This window comes from Dendrobates tinctorius, unplaced genomic scaffold (genome assembly GCF_039654945.1).
Source record: "Dendrobates tinctorius isolate UK_male_01 unplaced genomic scaffold, ASM3965494v1 ptg000249l, whole genome shotgun sequence".
NCBI lineage: Eukaryota > Metazoa > Chordata > Amphibia > Anura > Dendrobatidae > Dendrobates > Dendrobates tinctorius.
Genome location: NW_027361916.1, coordinates 2,033,487 through 2,048,400, shown reverse-complemented (window position 1 = coordinate 2,048,400; position 14,914 = coordinate 2,033,487). Strand labels below are relative to the sequence as shown.

The 14,914-nt window shown below is 44.3% G+C and overlaps 1 protein-coding gene across 1 annotated transcript in view; it reads right to left on the bottom strand.

Annotated features, from left to right (window-relative positions):
• Positions 1-5,640, bottom strand: part of LOC141063319 (uncharacterized) — a 31,510-nt gene extending 25,870 nt beyond the window's left edge. The window contains exon 1 of the mRNA XM_073557370.1: positions 4,972-5,640. Within this exon, the coding sequence (XP_073413471.1) occupies positions 4,972-5,625 (654 nt within the window). The 5' untranslated portion in view covers positions 5,626-5,640. The remainder of the gene's footprint in view (positions 1-4,971) is intronic.
• Between the last annotated feature and the right edge of the window lie 9,274 nt (positions 5,641-14,914).

Sequence of the window (14,914 nt, the reverse complement as noted above, 5' to 3'; positions counted from 1 at the left end):
GAACTGCTACCTTGGATCTAATCCTTATAAACAGGAAGGAAATGGTTGAGGAGGTAAAAGTGGCTGGGACCCTAGGAGGTAGCGACCATGCTATTTTAGAATTTTGGATAACTAGAGGAGGAAGACCTGTGAAGACTCAGACGTCAAGGTTAGTTTTCAGAAAGGCAGATTTTAACGGATTCAGAAAGAGAATTGGAGGGATCCAATGGCTGGATAATCCTTAAAGACAAAAATGTCCAGGAAGGATGGGAAATCTTGAAAAATGAAATTCTCAAAGCACAATCGTTAACAATTCCGAAAAGAGGGAAGAATAGGAAGCATTTAAGGAAACCAGGATGGATGAACACAGAACTTAAGCACATGCTAAAAAGGAAGAAAGAAATGTTTATAAAATGGAAAGAGGGAGGCATATCTAAAGAAGAATATAATGCTGTCTGCAGGGCACAAATCAGATTAACTAAAGCTGACAATGAATTGAGGCTTGCAAGAGATGTCAAAAGCAATAATAAAGGATTTTGGGGATATGTCAAAAGTAAAAGAAAAGTCAAAGATGCTATAGGATTTTTACAGGATGAAAATGATGAAATGGTAAGACAGGATGTTGAGAAGGCCGAACTTTTAAATTCCTATTTTGCATCTGTTTTCTCTCAGAAAGGAAATGTAACCTCAGCTGTTCTTCACTGTACTATTAAGGGAATAGAAGAATCCAGGATATCTATAAACGGAAAGATAGTGAGGAAACACTTAGCTAATCTAAATGAATTCAAGTCTCCATGTCCAGATGAATTACACCCGAGTACTGAAGGAGATAGCAGAAGAAATTTTTGAACCCCTCTCCATAATCTTTGAAAATTCTTGGAGAACAGGAGAAGTCCCAGAAGACTGGAGAAGAGCAAATGTTGTTCCTATCTTCAAAAAGGGGAAGAAGGTGGACCCAGGCAACTATAGGCCGGTGAGTCTGACTTCTATACCAGGAAAGATCTTTGAACAAATTATTAAACAACATGTATGTCAGTACCTGGATAAGAATGAAGTGATTAAACAGAGTCAGCATGGGTTTGTAACTAATAAGTCATGTCAGACTAACTTAATTTCCTTCTATGACGGAATCACTGATTGGGTGGATCAAGGAAATGCTGTAGATATAGTATATCTTGACTTCAGCAAAGCATTTGACAAAGTATCTCATACAATCCTTATTGCAAAAATGACTAAGTATGGAATGGACAAGGCAACTGTTAGGTGGATTCATAACTGGCTTAGTGATCGGACCCAAAGAGTGGTCGTAAATGGCTGCACATCCAGTTGGAAGAATGTCTCAAGTGGGGTACCACAGGGCTCTGTCCTGGGCCCTGTATTGTTCAACATCTTTATCAACGATTTAGTTTAAGGAATTGAGGGTAAACTGATTAAATTTGCTGATGACACAAAGCTAGGAGGGATAGCTAATACTAGAGAAGAGAGAGAGGATTCAAAAAGATATAAATAAGCTGAAGCAGTGGGCAGCAACTAACAGAATGGTTTTTAACAGGGAAAAATGCAAAGTACTACATCTGGGCAATAAAAATGAAAAAAGCATATACAGAATGGGAGGAATAGGGCTAAGCAACAGCACATGTAAAAAAGACTTGGGTATACTAATAGATCACAGACTGAATATGAGTCAACAGTGTGATGCAGCAGCAAAAAAGGCAAATGCAATTCTAGGATGTATTAACAGAAGCATACAGTCTAGATCACGTGAAGTCATTATTTCCCTCTACTCCTCTTTGGTCAGACCTCATCTGGAATATTGTGTCCAGTTTTGGGCACCACATTTTAAAAAAGACATCAACAAACTGGTGCACGTTCAGAAAAGAGCGACCAGAATGGTGACCGGTCTGCAAACCCTGTCTTATGAGGAAAGGTTGCAGGATTTGAGAATGTTTAGCTTGCAGAAGAGAAGACTGAGAGGAGACTTAATAGCTGTCTACAAATATCTCAAGGGCTGTCACATTGTAGAAGGATCATCTTTATTCTCATTTGCACAAGGAAAGACTAGAAGCAATGGGATGAAACTGAATGGGAAGAGACACAGATTAGATATTAGAAAAAACTTTTTGACAGTTAGAGTGATCAATGAGCGGAACAGGCTGCCACGAGAAGTGGCGAGTTCTCCTTCAATGGAAGTCTTCAAACAGAGGCTGGACAGACATCTCACTGGGATGATTTAGCGAATCTTTGAGCAGGGGGTTGGACCAGATGGCCCAGGAGGTCCCTTCCAACTCTACGATTCTATGATTCTATGATTTTATGGGTTTTATAGAGAAAAATATCAATTACGCCATTTTGTTTCTCCCGTAACTTACCGATTCCTGTAAATAGTCTGATCGCTGTGTTCTGCAGGTCATTACAGTTATGTGCATTCTACAACTATGTGTAGAGAAAAGAACATATTCTCACTTTCTTAAGTAAGAGCACGGTGAGGATAGAAAGGAAAACAGTATTGAATTGTGTGGCTAAAATAAATCTTGTTTAACCCCTTAGTGACAGAGCCATTTTGCAGCTTAATGACCGGGCCAATTTTTACAATTCTGACCACTTTCCCTTTATGAGGTAATAACTCTGGAACGCTTCCATGGATCCCGGTGATTCTGACATTGTTTTCTCGTGACATATTGTACTTCATGTTAGTGGTAAAATTTCTTCGATATGTCTTGTTTTTATTTATGAAAAAAACTTTAAATTGTTTATGCCCTTAAATCAGAGAGATGTATCACACAAATTTCTTAATAAATAACATTTCCCACATGTTTTCTTTACATCAGCACAATTTTGGAAACAAAATTTTATTTTGTTAGGACGTTATAAGGGTTAAAAGTTGACCAGCGATTTCTCATTTTTACAACAAAATTTACAAAACCATTTTTTTTAGGGACCACCTCACATTTGAAGTCACTTTGAGGGGTCTATATGGCATAAAACATCCCAAAGTGACACCATTCTAAAAACTGCACCCCTCAACCTACTCGAAACCACATTCAAGAAGTTTATTAACCCTTTACGTGCTTCACAGGACCTAAAGCAACGTGGAAGGAAAAAATTAACATTTAACTTTTTTGCAAAAAATTTACTTCAGAACCAATTTTTTTTTATTTTCACAAGTGTTAAAAAAGAAAATGAACCACAAAATTTGTTGTGCAATTTCTCCTGAATACGCCGATACCCCATATGTGGGGGTAAACCACTTTTTCAGTGCACGGCAGAGCTCGCAAGGGAAGGAGCGTCGTTTGACTTTTTCAACGCAGAATTGGCTAGAATTGAGACCGGATGCCATGTTGCGTTCGGAGAGTCCCTGATGTTCCTAAACAGTGGAAACCCCCAACAAGTGACCCTATTTTGGAAACTAGACCCCTTAAGGAGCTTATCTAGATATGTGGTGAGGACTTTGAACCTTCAAGTGCTTCACAGAAGTTTATAACGTAGAGCCGTGAAAATAAAAAATCATTTTTTTCCACAAAAATGATATTTTCGCCCCCAAATTTTTATTTTTACAAGGGTAACAGCAGAAATCATACCCCCACAGTTGTTGTGCGATTTGTCCTGAGTACGCTGATACCCCATATGTGGGGGTAAACCACTGTTTGGGCGCACGGCAGAGCTCAGAAGGGAAGGAGTACCGTTTGACTATTTCAATGCAGAATTGGCTGGAATTCAGATAGGATGCCATGTTGCTTTTGCAGAGCCCCTGATGTGCCCAAACAGTGAAAAAACCCCACAAGTGACACCAACAGCAGTGAAAATAAAAATCACTTTTTTTTCCTCAAAAATGATTTTTTTCAGCCCGCTATTTTTTATTTTCCTAAGCGTAACAAGAGAAATTGGACCACAAAAGTTGTTGTGCAATTTGTCCTGAGCAGGTTGATACCTAATATGTGGGGGGAACCACTGTTTGGGCGCATGGGAGAGCTTGGAATGGAAGGAGCGCCATATTGGAGAAAGTAAGTGGATAATGGGAAAATAATGTAAATAAAGCAAATGAAATGGGAATAAATGAATGTGAAAATAACGGAACAAAATCATTTTTGGGATGAAATTTATACAAAAGAATGGATGAATGAAAAAAATGGATGAATAAACCAAATGAAAAAATGTTGAAAAAAAGGGAAAAAAATTAAAATAAAAAGGGGGAAATTTTTTTTTAAGAAAAAGGAAAAAAAAAAATGAAAAAAAAAATGAAAACAAATATATTATTATTTATCTTACCGCCAGGGAAGGTGTCAATATAGACTCATAGGGGCACCTGTTCAGTGGGTCTGAAGGGAAGAAAAAACCCTGACTGTTGTATCACCATCGCAGCAAAACCACCTAGACTCCCTTTTGTTCATGGCCACCATCCTGCAGAGAGTCCATAATCTCATCCATAAACATTGGTTTCTACTTACCAAAGCCTGCCCCAAAATTGACATTTTCAAGAACCCACCATTGATGTGTTTAAGAAGACCTCAAAACATCAAAGACAAGTTGGTCAGGGCCGACCTAGGACATTGCAATCAGACTTCCACACGAACACTGTCAGGTCAAAAAAGGACGGGTACTTTCCCTTGCCTCAGTTGCATGAGTTGTTCCAACATCATTAAAGTTAATGAAGTCATTCACTCACGTACAGGCAAATCTTACCCCATTAGGGACTACTTCACATGCAAAACCAATTTCGTAGTATACCGTATATGTTTTTTCTATTAGTCATCTATTGACTAACCTTCAGGGGCAAATTATGGGTATAGTTTTAGATTTGGAATTAATAAAGTTTAGTTTTATCCTTTTGCCAGCAAACATGAGGAATGACAAGAGACAACCCAATTAAGAAAATTCAATTTTGATTAAAACTATTCCAAGACTATGAACATAAAAAGGCTTCTCCCCTATGTGACATCTCTGATGTTTATTAACACTTGATTTCCAAGTATAATATTTCCCACATTAAGAAAATGAAAAAGGCTTCTCCTCTGTGTGACTGCTCTGATGGCGATCAAGAAGCACTTTCTGGTTAAAATATTTCCCACAATCTGAACAGGAAAAAGGCTTCTTCCCCGTGTGAGTTCTATGGTGATTAGCCAAATTTGATTTCCGGTTAAAACATTTCCTACATTCTGAACATGAAAAAGGTTTCTCCCCTGTGTGAATTCTCTGGTGATTAACCAATTGTGATTTCCGGATAAAACATTTCTTACATTCTGAACATGAAAAAGGTTTCTCCGCTCTGTGAGTTCTTTGGTGCCAAACCAATTCTGATTTGTTGACAAAACATTTCCCACATTCTGAACAGGAAAAAGGCTTCTCCCCTGTGTGAATTCTCTGGTGCTTAACACAATCTGATTTACTGTTAAAACATTTCCCACATTCTGAACAGGAAAAAGGCTTCTCCCCTGTGTGAGTTCTTTGGTGCCTAACAAAATGTGATTTCCATGTAAAACATTTCCCACATTCTGAACATGAAAATGACTTCTTTGCTTTAGGAGCAGTTTGTTTTTTACTGCCTCTTTTGTGACTTTGATTTTCCTTAGTAGTCAGTAATGAATCAGAAGATGGGACCTGTTTCATAGGATCAGATGACAGATCTTTGCTGTGAATGGATGATGGCATATCTGGAGTAATGGCATTCACTTCAGTTGTATCTTGTAGGATCTCAAGATCATCAGATTTAAAAATTGAAGATGTCAGCTGTCCTTCTGATCTCCTGGTACAGTCATCTGCTAAGATAAAAAACAATTTTTTTAATAACATATCCTTGAGTTTTATATTTTTAAACATTTCTACTTAAACTGTCCATAAAAATGGCAAGCTATGTAAAAAACTTTAATTATTTACCAAGACAATAACTGTTCACAGTCTAATAGGAAACCTTGTTGGATGAGCCAGTAGTGTGCGGTGTCCAACTGTTTGTTCATTCTGCCTCCCAAATATCGAATAAAAAGGAACCAATCAATGTTATGTAGGCAAAAATAATACCAATTCTCATCTCACAAAAAACAAGTCCCCACTCAGGTCCATCATCTGTCAATAGAAAAACAGATAAGGCAGGTTACAGTTAGCGCTATAGTTAGGGTTAGTGTTGGGGTAAAGTTAGGGTTACTTTTAGGTTAAAGTTAGGGTTAGTGTTATGCTAAAGTTAGTTACTGTTAGGCTAAAGAATTAGGCTTTTCTCAATTGTCTCCCCAATAATTTGGTCACGTCAGTCATGTCAGAGATTTCTATTTCCGGAAAAAGAAATAAAAACAAATAAAATGGCCCGTCAGTATTATAGTGCAGAGGAGGCTTATGCACTTTTTACGTTCTGACAGTGAAAAAAGCGCAGTGTCAGATGGTGATGTGGATTTCGAGGGTTTTAGTAGCAGTGAGAGTGATAGCTCAGAAATGAGCAGTGATTCTGGTCCATCCTCACACACAAGGACCAGTACAACAAGAAGGACAAATAGCGCTTCTGGAGAAATGTCTCCAACTCAGGGAACAATGCCCAGTACTAGTGCTGTCCCTAGTGCTCGTGAATTGGTGCACACCAATGTCCAAGGGGCTTTGCCTCTTGATGTAGCATTTCCCAGATGGGAGGCTTCGGATTCGGCTACTCCATTCATCCCTAATTTTAATGCCATTCCTGGTATATATGTGGAGGTGGAAAATTTTGGACCAATTATTTTTTTATGACAGATAGCTTGCTAGAGCATATTGTCCTACAAATTTATATGTGCCCCAATTCATCAGCCAGAATCCACGATCCGGTTATGCTAGGTCAAATTTATGGACACCAACTAATGTCCTAGAAATGAAAACATTTTTAGGACTTACATTCGCTATGGGGCTTGTTAAAGAAACGAGCATGACGTTGGTAGTGTCGAGTTGCCACCAGACAGGCGTGGGAACAAATCTCACCCTGTCACCAAACCTCCCCCCGCATCACCTCCAATAATCCCCACCACAGAACACGGAGACTCGGAATTTCTTTTGGAATGTTATGGCCACAGCAGCCTTTATTATAAACACCAAAAACACAAACAGTGAATCATAAATCACTTTAACAAAAACATGAACCTGAGAAGGAGTCCTTGAAGCCCCAAGATCTTGGTGAATAACCCCAAAAATTGCTGTGGACAAAAACCCCTCATGATTGCTCCCAGCCGATACCCCACTGGCTCGGGAGCACCAACACCGATATATCTTGTCCACTAAGCTACTCGGGGATCCGCCACTTCGGCCGGAAACTCCCCCCCACCTTTCACCAGATCATCCCCAAGATACCTGTTTAACCAAGGAGACCCTAGACACTGAGTTTCCACACCCAATTTTTACCGACTTCAAGGACTCCCCCCCTCTTGAAACCGCCACAACAAGGGCCCATTGAACACCTCAATGGCCCGAGACCCCCCCGAACCCGCCATGCCATGGGCCGCTCAATACCCTCCTGGAATCCGAGAGCCCAAATGTCAGAACCAACCGAATTCAAATGAACCTCATCGGCCAGCCAGAAATCACCCTCACCTTTTTCCAAATCAAAGTGTCGCACCGCCACCCCTCCATTCCTGATAACAAAAGAAGACACAGCCCTGTTCACTTTTATCCGGGCCTTATTAACCTTAGCGAGAGACCTCATGGAACGCCATCACCTCTGAGGAACAATGTCGGACCAAACGATAGTGACCCCTCGGTACAATAACCACAAGCGCAGACAGTCCTGTTTGATGTCCCGTATCAACTCCCGAAAAGGTCGAACCGCCAAGTCACTACCCCCCAACATGCAACACCAGGATGTCCGGAGCGCAGTCCAACCGAACGCACTCGTGTATCTCCGGCAAGACATGTCTCCACTCCATCCCCCTAAAACCACACCAACGCACCAAGGCCGTGTTCCTGGAAAAACCGAGCTGTCTGCCTTCGTTCCGGACATCCACCCGCAACGCTCCCCAGTAAACGAAGGAATGACCAAAAATCCACACCAGCAACGGCTCGACACCTGGAATAAAAAAGGCGATGCCAATATCAAACACAAACACCATTAGCGTGAATGCCGCCCTCCGCCTCACCCATCACCACCCACCGACCTAACATAACTTCGGTAACGATTGGACGCCCAACCACCAATGCGCCGAATCGAAGCCACATCCAAACCCCGAACTGCTGCTTCTGATGCCACCCCAATCCTGAACGAATGAGAAGCGAAACGGGATTCATCCAAACCCAACGATCGGATGGACCTCTTGAGAACAGCACCAAATTGGTATCTCGACAAACTAGAGCCATCCACGTGACACAAAAGGGGGCCGCTCAAACTAGGACCCAGCTCCCAAAACCCCCGCAAACACTGAACGGGACACATCAAAGACCCGGGCACATGGCCCAACACCACTCGGCGACCTTTACCCGCCTGATCCGTCTAAGACCGTCGCAACCAAAACTCAATGCCCCGCGCAGTAAGCACAACATCCCTGGCCAATATACCCCCGGCTGACTGCTTGTTCCCCGACACTAGTTCCCCTACCCTTAATGTGCCAAAAAATGCCAACGAAAAGGCTAGGCGAAATAACAAAACCTCATAGCGTGAAGAACACACCTTCTCCAAAATGCCGCCCAACCGTTCAAGCACCTCAAAAGATATCGGACGCCTCAAGTCACCCCTGCTTTTTAACCGGCGAAACCCTTTCGCCGCTTGTTTCACCAAAAATGTTTTCGTCCAATCGCGGCAGCCGCGCAAGCGAAATCCAAAGGACAAACCCGCTAAAACACGCATGGCTTTTGCACCCGACCAACTCTCGGAGGCCCCCCACCCCAACCAAGACAACAAAACTCCCTCCTGATCCAAGCCGGGCCCGACTGCTACGTCGGCCGCTAACTGTTCCTCCCACTTGCACCATACAGCCCAGTAAGCCTCCCAGGTCTTTGGAGCCAAAGACGACTCAATCAGCGATGCCGCGGCCCATAGGCCACTATCCACAGCTCCTCCGGACAAGCTAAACCCATGACCTCCACCTCTGGCGCCAAAGAGCGAAACCGATCCCACTGTAAACGAGAGAGAGAGTCAGTGATATCGTTCTTAACACCTGGCACATGCGTCGCGGTCACTTGTGCATTCAGGTCCAAACAGAGGAGAACCAACCGCTGTAACACCCGAACGACTGGGGGAGACGATGCAGTAAGGCCATTAATCGTGCACACAGCGCCCATGTTATCGCAATTAAAACGCACCCGCCGATCCCGAAACTCACGTCCCCACAAATGGACGGCTACCAGAATCGGAAAGATCTCCAGCAAAGCGATATTGCGCACCGAGCCATCCGCAATCCATCCCTTAGACCACCGGGACGCACACCACTGCCCCCGAAAGTAAGCCCCAAAACCAACACCGCCAGCCGCATCTGTGAACAACTCCAACGCGTCACTGCTGACCACCTCTTCCATCACCAACGAACGGCCGTTGTACCCCTCCAAGAATGACTCCCAAATCGCCAAATCGGCCCTGAGTTCCGCTGACAACCTGATGAAATGATGAGGGGCTCGAACACCCGCGGTCGCACTGGCCAGACGACGTGAAAAAACATGCCCCATTGGCATGACTCGACATGCAAAATTGAGCTTTCCCAGCAACGACTGGAGATCACGCAGCGAGAACTTCTCGACCCTGCGCGCTCAGACCACCTCCGCCCGCAAATCAGCCAACTTATCCTCAGGCAGCCTGAACTCCCAATTCACCGTATCAATGACAATTCCCAAAAAACGCAAACACGTACAGGGGCCTTCGGTTTTTTCAGGCGCGAGAGGAACACCAAAACGCTCCGCCACCCACTCGATGGCCTGTAACAGTCTCTCGCAACAATCGGAATCCCCGGAGCCCACGCACAAAAAATCATCCAAGTCATGAATGACCGAATCAAAACCGGAAACATCGCGCATGACCCACTCCAAAAAAGAACTGAAGGCTTCAAAATACGCACAAGACAACGAACATCCCATGGGTAGACACCTGTCCACAAAAAACATGCCTTCCCAATAGCAACCTAACAACTTCATGCTGTCCGGATGAACCGGGAGCAAACGAAAAGCGGATTCCATGTCCGTTTTAGCCATAAGGGCACCCCGACCACATTTTCGCACCCACCCCGCTGCTTCATCAAAGGAGGAGTAAACCACCGAACAGCTTTCCGGATCGATACCATCGTTAACAGAACCCCCGCGAGGGTACAACAAATGTTGGATAAGCCGAAACTTATTCGGCTCTTTCTTCGGAACCACTCCTAGAGGAGAAACAACCAAATCCGAAAAAGGGGGGAAACAAAGGGGCCAGCCATACGGCCCAACGAAACCTCCTTTTCCAGCTTTTCTGAAACCACTGAACCATGTAACAAGGCCGAACGCAAATTTTTTAAAACCCGCGGAATAGCAAAAGGGGGGTGAGGGATAACAAAACCGTCCTTGAAACCCGCGTACAGCAAAGCCGACTTCTCCCTGTCTCCATATCTATTTAGATAAGGGACCATCCTTTCCAGCCTCACTGGAGTCTCCCCCTTGGGAATTACCACCGCCGGTTCGGGGCTTCCCTTTCTTGAAACACTTGGCGGCTCCATGGGACGCGCTATTGCAGTTGGAGCAAAGATGTTTAAATTTGCAGTTCGCCCCGAATTTACATGGGCCGTCGTTGAACTGCCAGCACACCCCCAACTTATGATTTCCCGTTTGAACCTGCCCGCCCCCTCCTGAGATGCCAGAACTGCCGCTACTCTGGCTGGTACTCCCAGCCCCCCCTTGAAAGGAGCTACCAAATTTATTTTGAGCTATGACCCGCATCCACAGCCCAATGTCCTTCTGGTCCCAACGGATAGCCGGACTGACGGCCTTCCTCTGCCGAAATTGCTCATCATAGCGCAAACAAGCCTGACCCCCATACACCCTATAGGCCTCCCCTATGGCGTCAAAATAACGCCGAGCAATTATCAGGGGACTTTTCTCCAATGACGCTCGCCAAAATAGCGAACGCCTGTTGCCAATTAACGAACGTTTGCGGGATCAGACGCCATCTACGCTTCTCTTCATCCTCCTTTTTGCTATCCTCCTTCAGGCCCTTATCCAAATTAAATTTCTCTAATGGCAAGAGGGAAAATATTTCCACATACTCGTCCTTCCAAATGCACTCCTTTACTTCTTTCTTTAAATGAGCCCCCAACTGACCCTCAAAACAAACATACCTCCCCATGCGCTCTATCGTCCAAGTGTATGCGACATTCTTTCTCTTTCTCAGTCTGCACCGACACCGACACCGGTTCACTTGCGCGCCCGGCCAAATCCGACCCACTCCGCCCCGCAGGACTCCCAGCTTGTGGCCAAGCTGCTACTGGTGACGGTGAATTGAGACCCCGCTCCAGACGTGACACCAAATTCCGCATATCCGCAAGCACATCGCTAACCCCCCCGGCCGCGGCTACGCCACCAGATCCCAACCCCCCGCTGACCCCGAGGGATTCCGCCAACGGCCCCCCACCCAACCAGGATGATGTTGCAACTGGATGACAAACAGGGGACAGAGAGCCATATTCACCGGGCTGCGAGGGGGCTGTGTGCCCTCCAGCCGGAAAACCTGGGTCCTCGGATGTACCTTCGCCAGCTTGCTGTCGACCTCTGGGACTCCCCGCAGGAGGTGTCAAATGATGATGACTGGGCCCCCCGAGGGACCCCGATGACGGGACCCCAGCAATGGACGCTGACCGGGACACCGTGAGTTCTGCTCCCGCATCCATAGCTGGAATTTCCCACACAGCAATGGCATAAAGTGAGACTAGGGACTTTTTTTTTTTTTAAGTGGCGGAGGAATACAGTGCGGAAGGATACCTACCTTCCGTCATTGGATTCCTGCAGCCCGTAGAGAACGGCAGCAACAGCTGATGCTGCAGTTCTCTACCCAAGATCGTCGTGGGACACACTCGTGGACTGCTTCGGATCGTGGGTGAGTATTTTTGTGGTTTGTTATGTTAATATTTATTCCGGAAAAGACAATGGCTTCGGGAAACAATGTGACAAGTATTGGTAAGTATGTTACTCTATGTTATATGTACTGTATGTCTATGTATGTATTGTATGAATGTATTGTATGTAGTATGTATGTAGTATATATGTGGTATGTATGTAGCATGTAGTATGTATGTAGTATGTATGTAGCATGCATGTAGCATGCAGTATGTATGTAGCATGCATGTAGTATATATGTAGTATGTATGTAGCATGTAGTATGTATGTAGCATGCATGTAGTATATATGTAGTATGTATGTAGCATGTAGTATGTATGTAGTATGTATGTAGTATGTATGTGGTATGTATGTAGTATATATGTAGTATGTATGTAGCATGTAGTATGTATGTAGCATGCATGTAGTATATATGTAGTATGTATGTAGCATATATGTAGTATGTATGTAGCATGTAGTATATATGTAGTATGTATGTTGCATGTAGTATATATGTAGTATGCATGTTGCATGCATGTAGTATATATGTAGTATGTATGTTGCATGTAGTATGTATGTAGTATGTATGTTGCATGTAGTATATATGTAGTATGAATGTAGCATGTATGTAGTATGTAATATGAATGTAGCATGTATGTAGTATGCATGTTGTATGTATGTAGCATGTAATTTTTTTTTTTTTTTTTACATTCAACACATTAGCCGGATGATGGGACTACTACTGTCCCATCATTGGCTAATGTGTCAATCACTGTCATGGTAGCAGGCATCGCCCGATGGGACTTGTAGTCCCATCGGACGATGCCTGCACAGACCCCCGAAGCCTGCACAGCCCCCGGGCAGGCCGGCACAGCCCCCCGGAGCCTGCACAGCCCCCCGGCAGGCCGGCACAGCCCCCGGCAGGCCGGCACAGCCCACCGGAGCCTGCACAGCCCCCCTGGCAGGCCGGCACAGCCCCCCGGCAGGCCGGCACAGCCCACCGGAGCCTGCACAGACCACCGGCAGGCCGGCACAGCCCCCCGAAAGGCCCATACAGACCCCAGAGAGGCTGTACAAGGGAAAAACAGGATTTTTCTTATTCCGATACCGGAAGTCCCATAGACTTGAATGGGACTTCCGGTATCGGAATCGGCGATACCGATACTTTTTTTTAAGATCGGCCGATCCATTCCGATCCGATACTTTGAAGTATCGGACGGTATCGCTCAACTCTAGTTGTGGACCTTGCAGATCAGGTTCTACAGCCATACCAGGCATCAAGAAAATCATATATCTGGTATAAAAAGTTAGTCATGTATTGGTTTCAGGTGGCCACATATAATTCTTTTGTGTTATACAAAAAAGCCGGAAATGCAGATACTTTCCTTGATTATCAGGAAAAGGTCACTGAAAATCTTGTTTTTGAAAATTTTGTCCCCACCAATCCTTTAGAATGTGAAGATGTCAGAAGACTCACTGAGCGACATTTTATTGCACTCATCCCAGTAACTGAAACAAGAAAGAACCCCAGAGAAGATGTCGTGTATGTTCCTAGAGAGGAATGAGGCATGATCCCCGCTATTATTACCCACAATGCCCATCACTGCCAGCCTTATGCCTCCATGACTGCTTTACAATCTTCCACACAGAACCACGTTTTTGAACTGTTTTCACATTCAAGCATTTGGTTTATTTAGTGACAGACACATTTGAGTAGAGCTGACTTAACAATTTCCGGGGGTAGGTGGGGAGGTCTCCAGAGACACAAGCTGGGCACAATATGTTATTGTGAGGCTTAGAAAAAAAATGACATTCAGCAAAATGTCACCGGTCATGGCGGCTCCTGCGCAGTAGCATCTATAAGTAAGAGATAGATGATACTGCGCAGGCGCCGCTGGTGTCATTTTGCTGGATGTAATTTTTTTCTAAGCCTCACAATAGCCACAATATTATAGGAATTATCACCAATAATATCAATGCTATTATATGCATTAATGGGGGCAGGTCAGTGAGGAATCAGCGACCTGTCATAAGCCAATACAGATGAACATGTAATCAGAGCACCACATAAAGCCCCGCCCACAGCCCCACCCACAGCCCCGCCCCAGAGCACGAGAATCTCATTAACTGAAAACTACAAATACAGATTACACAACAGTAAACCAGAGTTGCCCTCATTTATGGTGGACCATTGGAGCTACTATGGATCCTGAGCAGAAGATTAGAGGAAATAATATTGCTCCCCATTTCAGGAGAGATTGTGCAGTAATCTGAATTCCTTAGGATCAAAAACAATGTAATTTATGACGTGGAGTGAATCCATGACACCAGGGCTGGAGCCAACACATCTCCTGCAGGCGGGAATAAATGTATATTACAGCCATCAGCCGCGCACAGCTTAGAGATCTATCATGGCACAGGTGGAATGTTTGTCCTGTAGATTATCACAATCCTCCCTGAAGTTAGTTGGTTTTAATACAAATTGAAAAGTCAGGATAAAGGGAAACTCTGCTGTTATTGGACAGAAATTCACACTTGGCCTCACTGCACATTTACTGTTGTGGATCATAAAAGGGAAGTTTGGCCAGAAAGACTGGACCTGGTCTTGTAGGGACCATGAGACATTGAGCAGCACAGAAGGGAGAGAAGATTCATCCGATAAGATCTCAGGGATCTAGGAAGCCAACAGCATCATTACCCTCCGCTTTCTCTTACAGGCCCAGCATAAGATTTTTCTCCAAGTGATTTTCTATCTTGTCAGCACATTATACGTACGCTGTCATTTGGCTTTATAGTTACAGATCTGGTTAGGTAACGGTCAGTGTCTTCTAATGTGAAGCAGAGAATGGCTGATGAAATCAATTATTAACCCTTATACAAGTCAGTTCACATATGGTGTACCAAGATGGCGTCTGTGTCTTCAGACAACACCCTGTAAGGAATCCTTGGA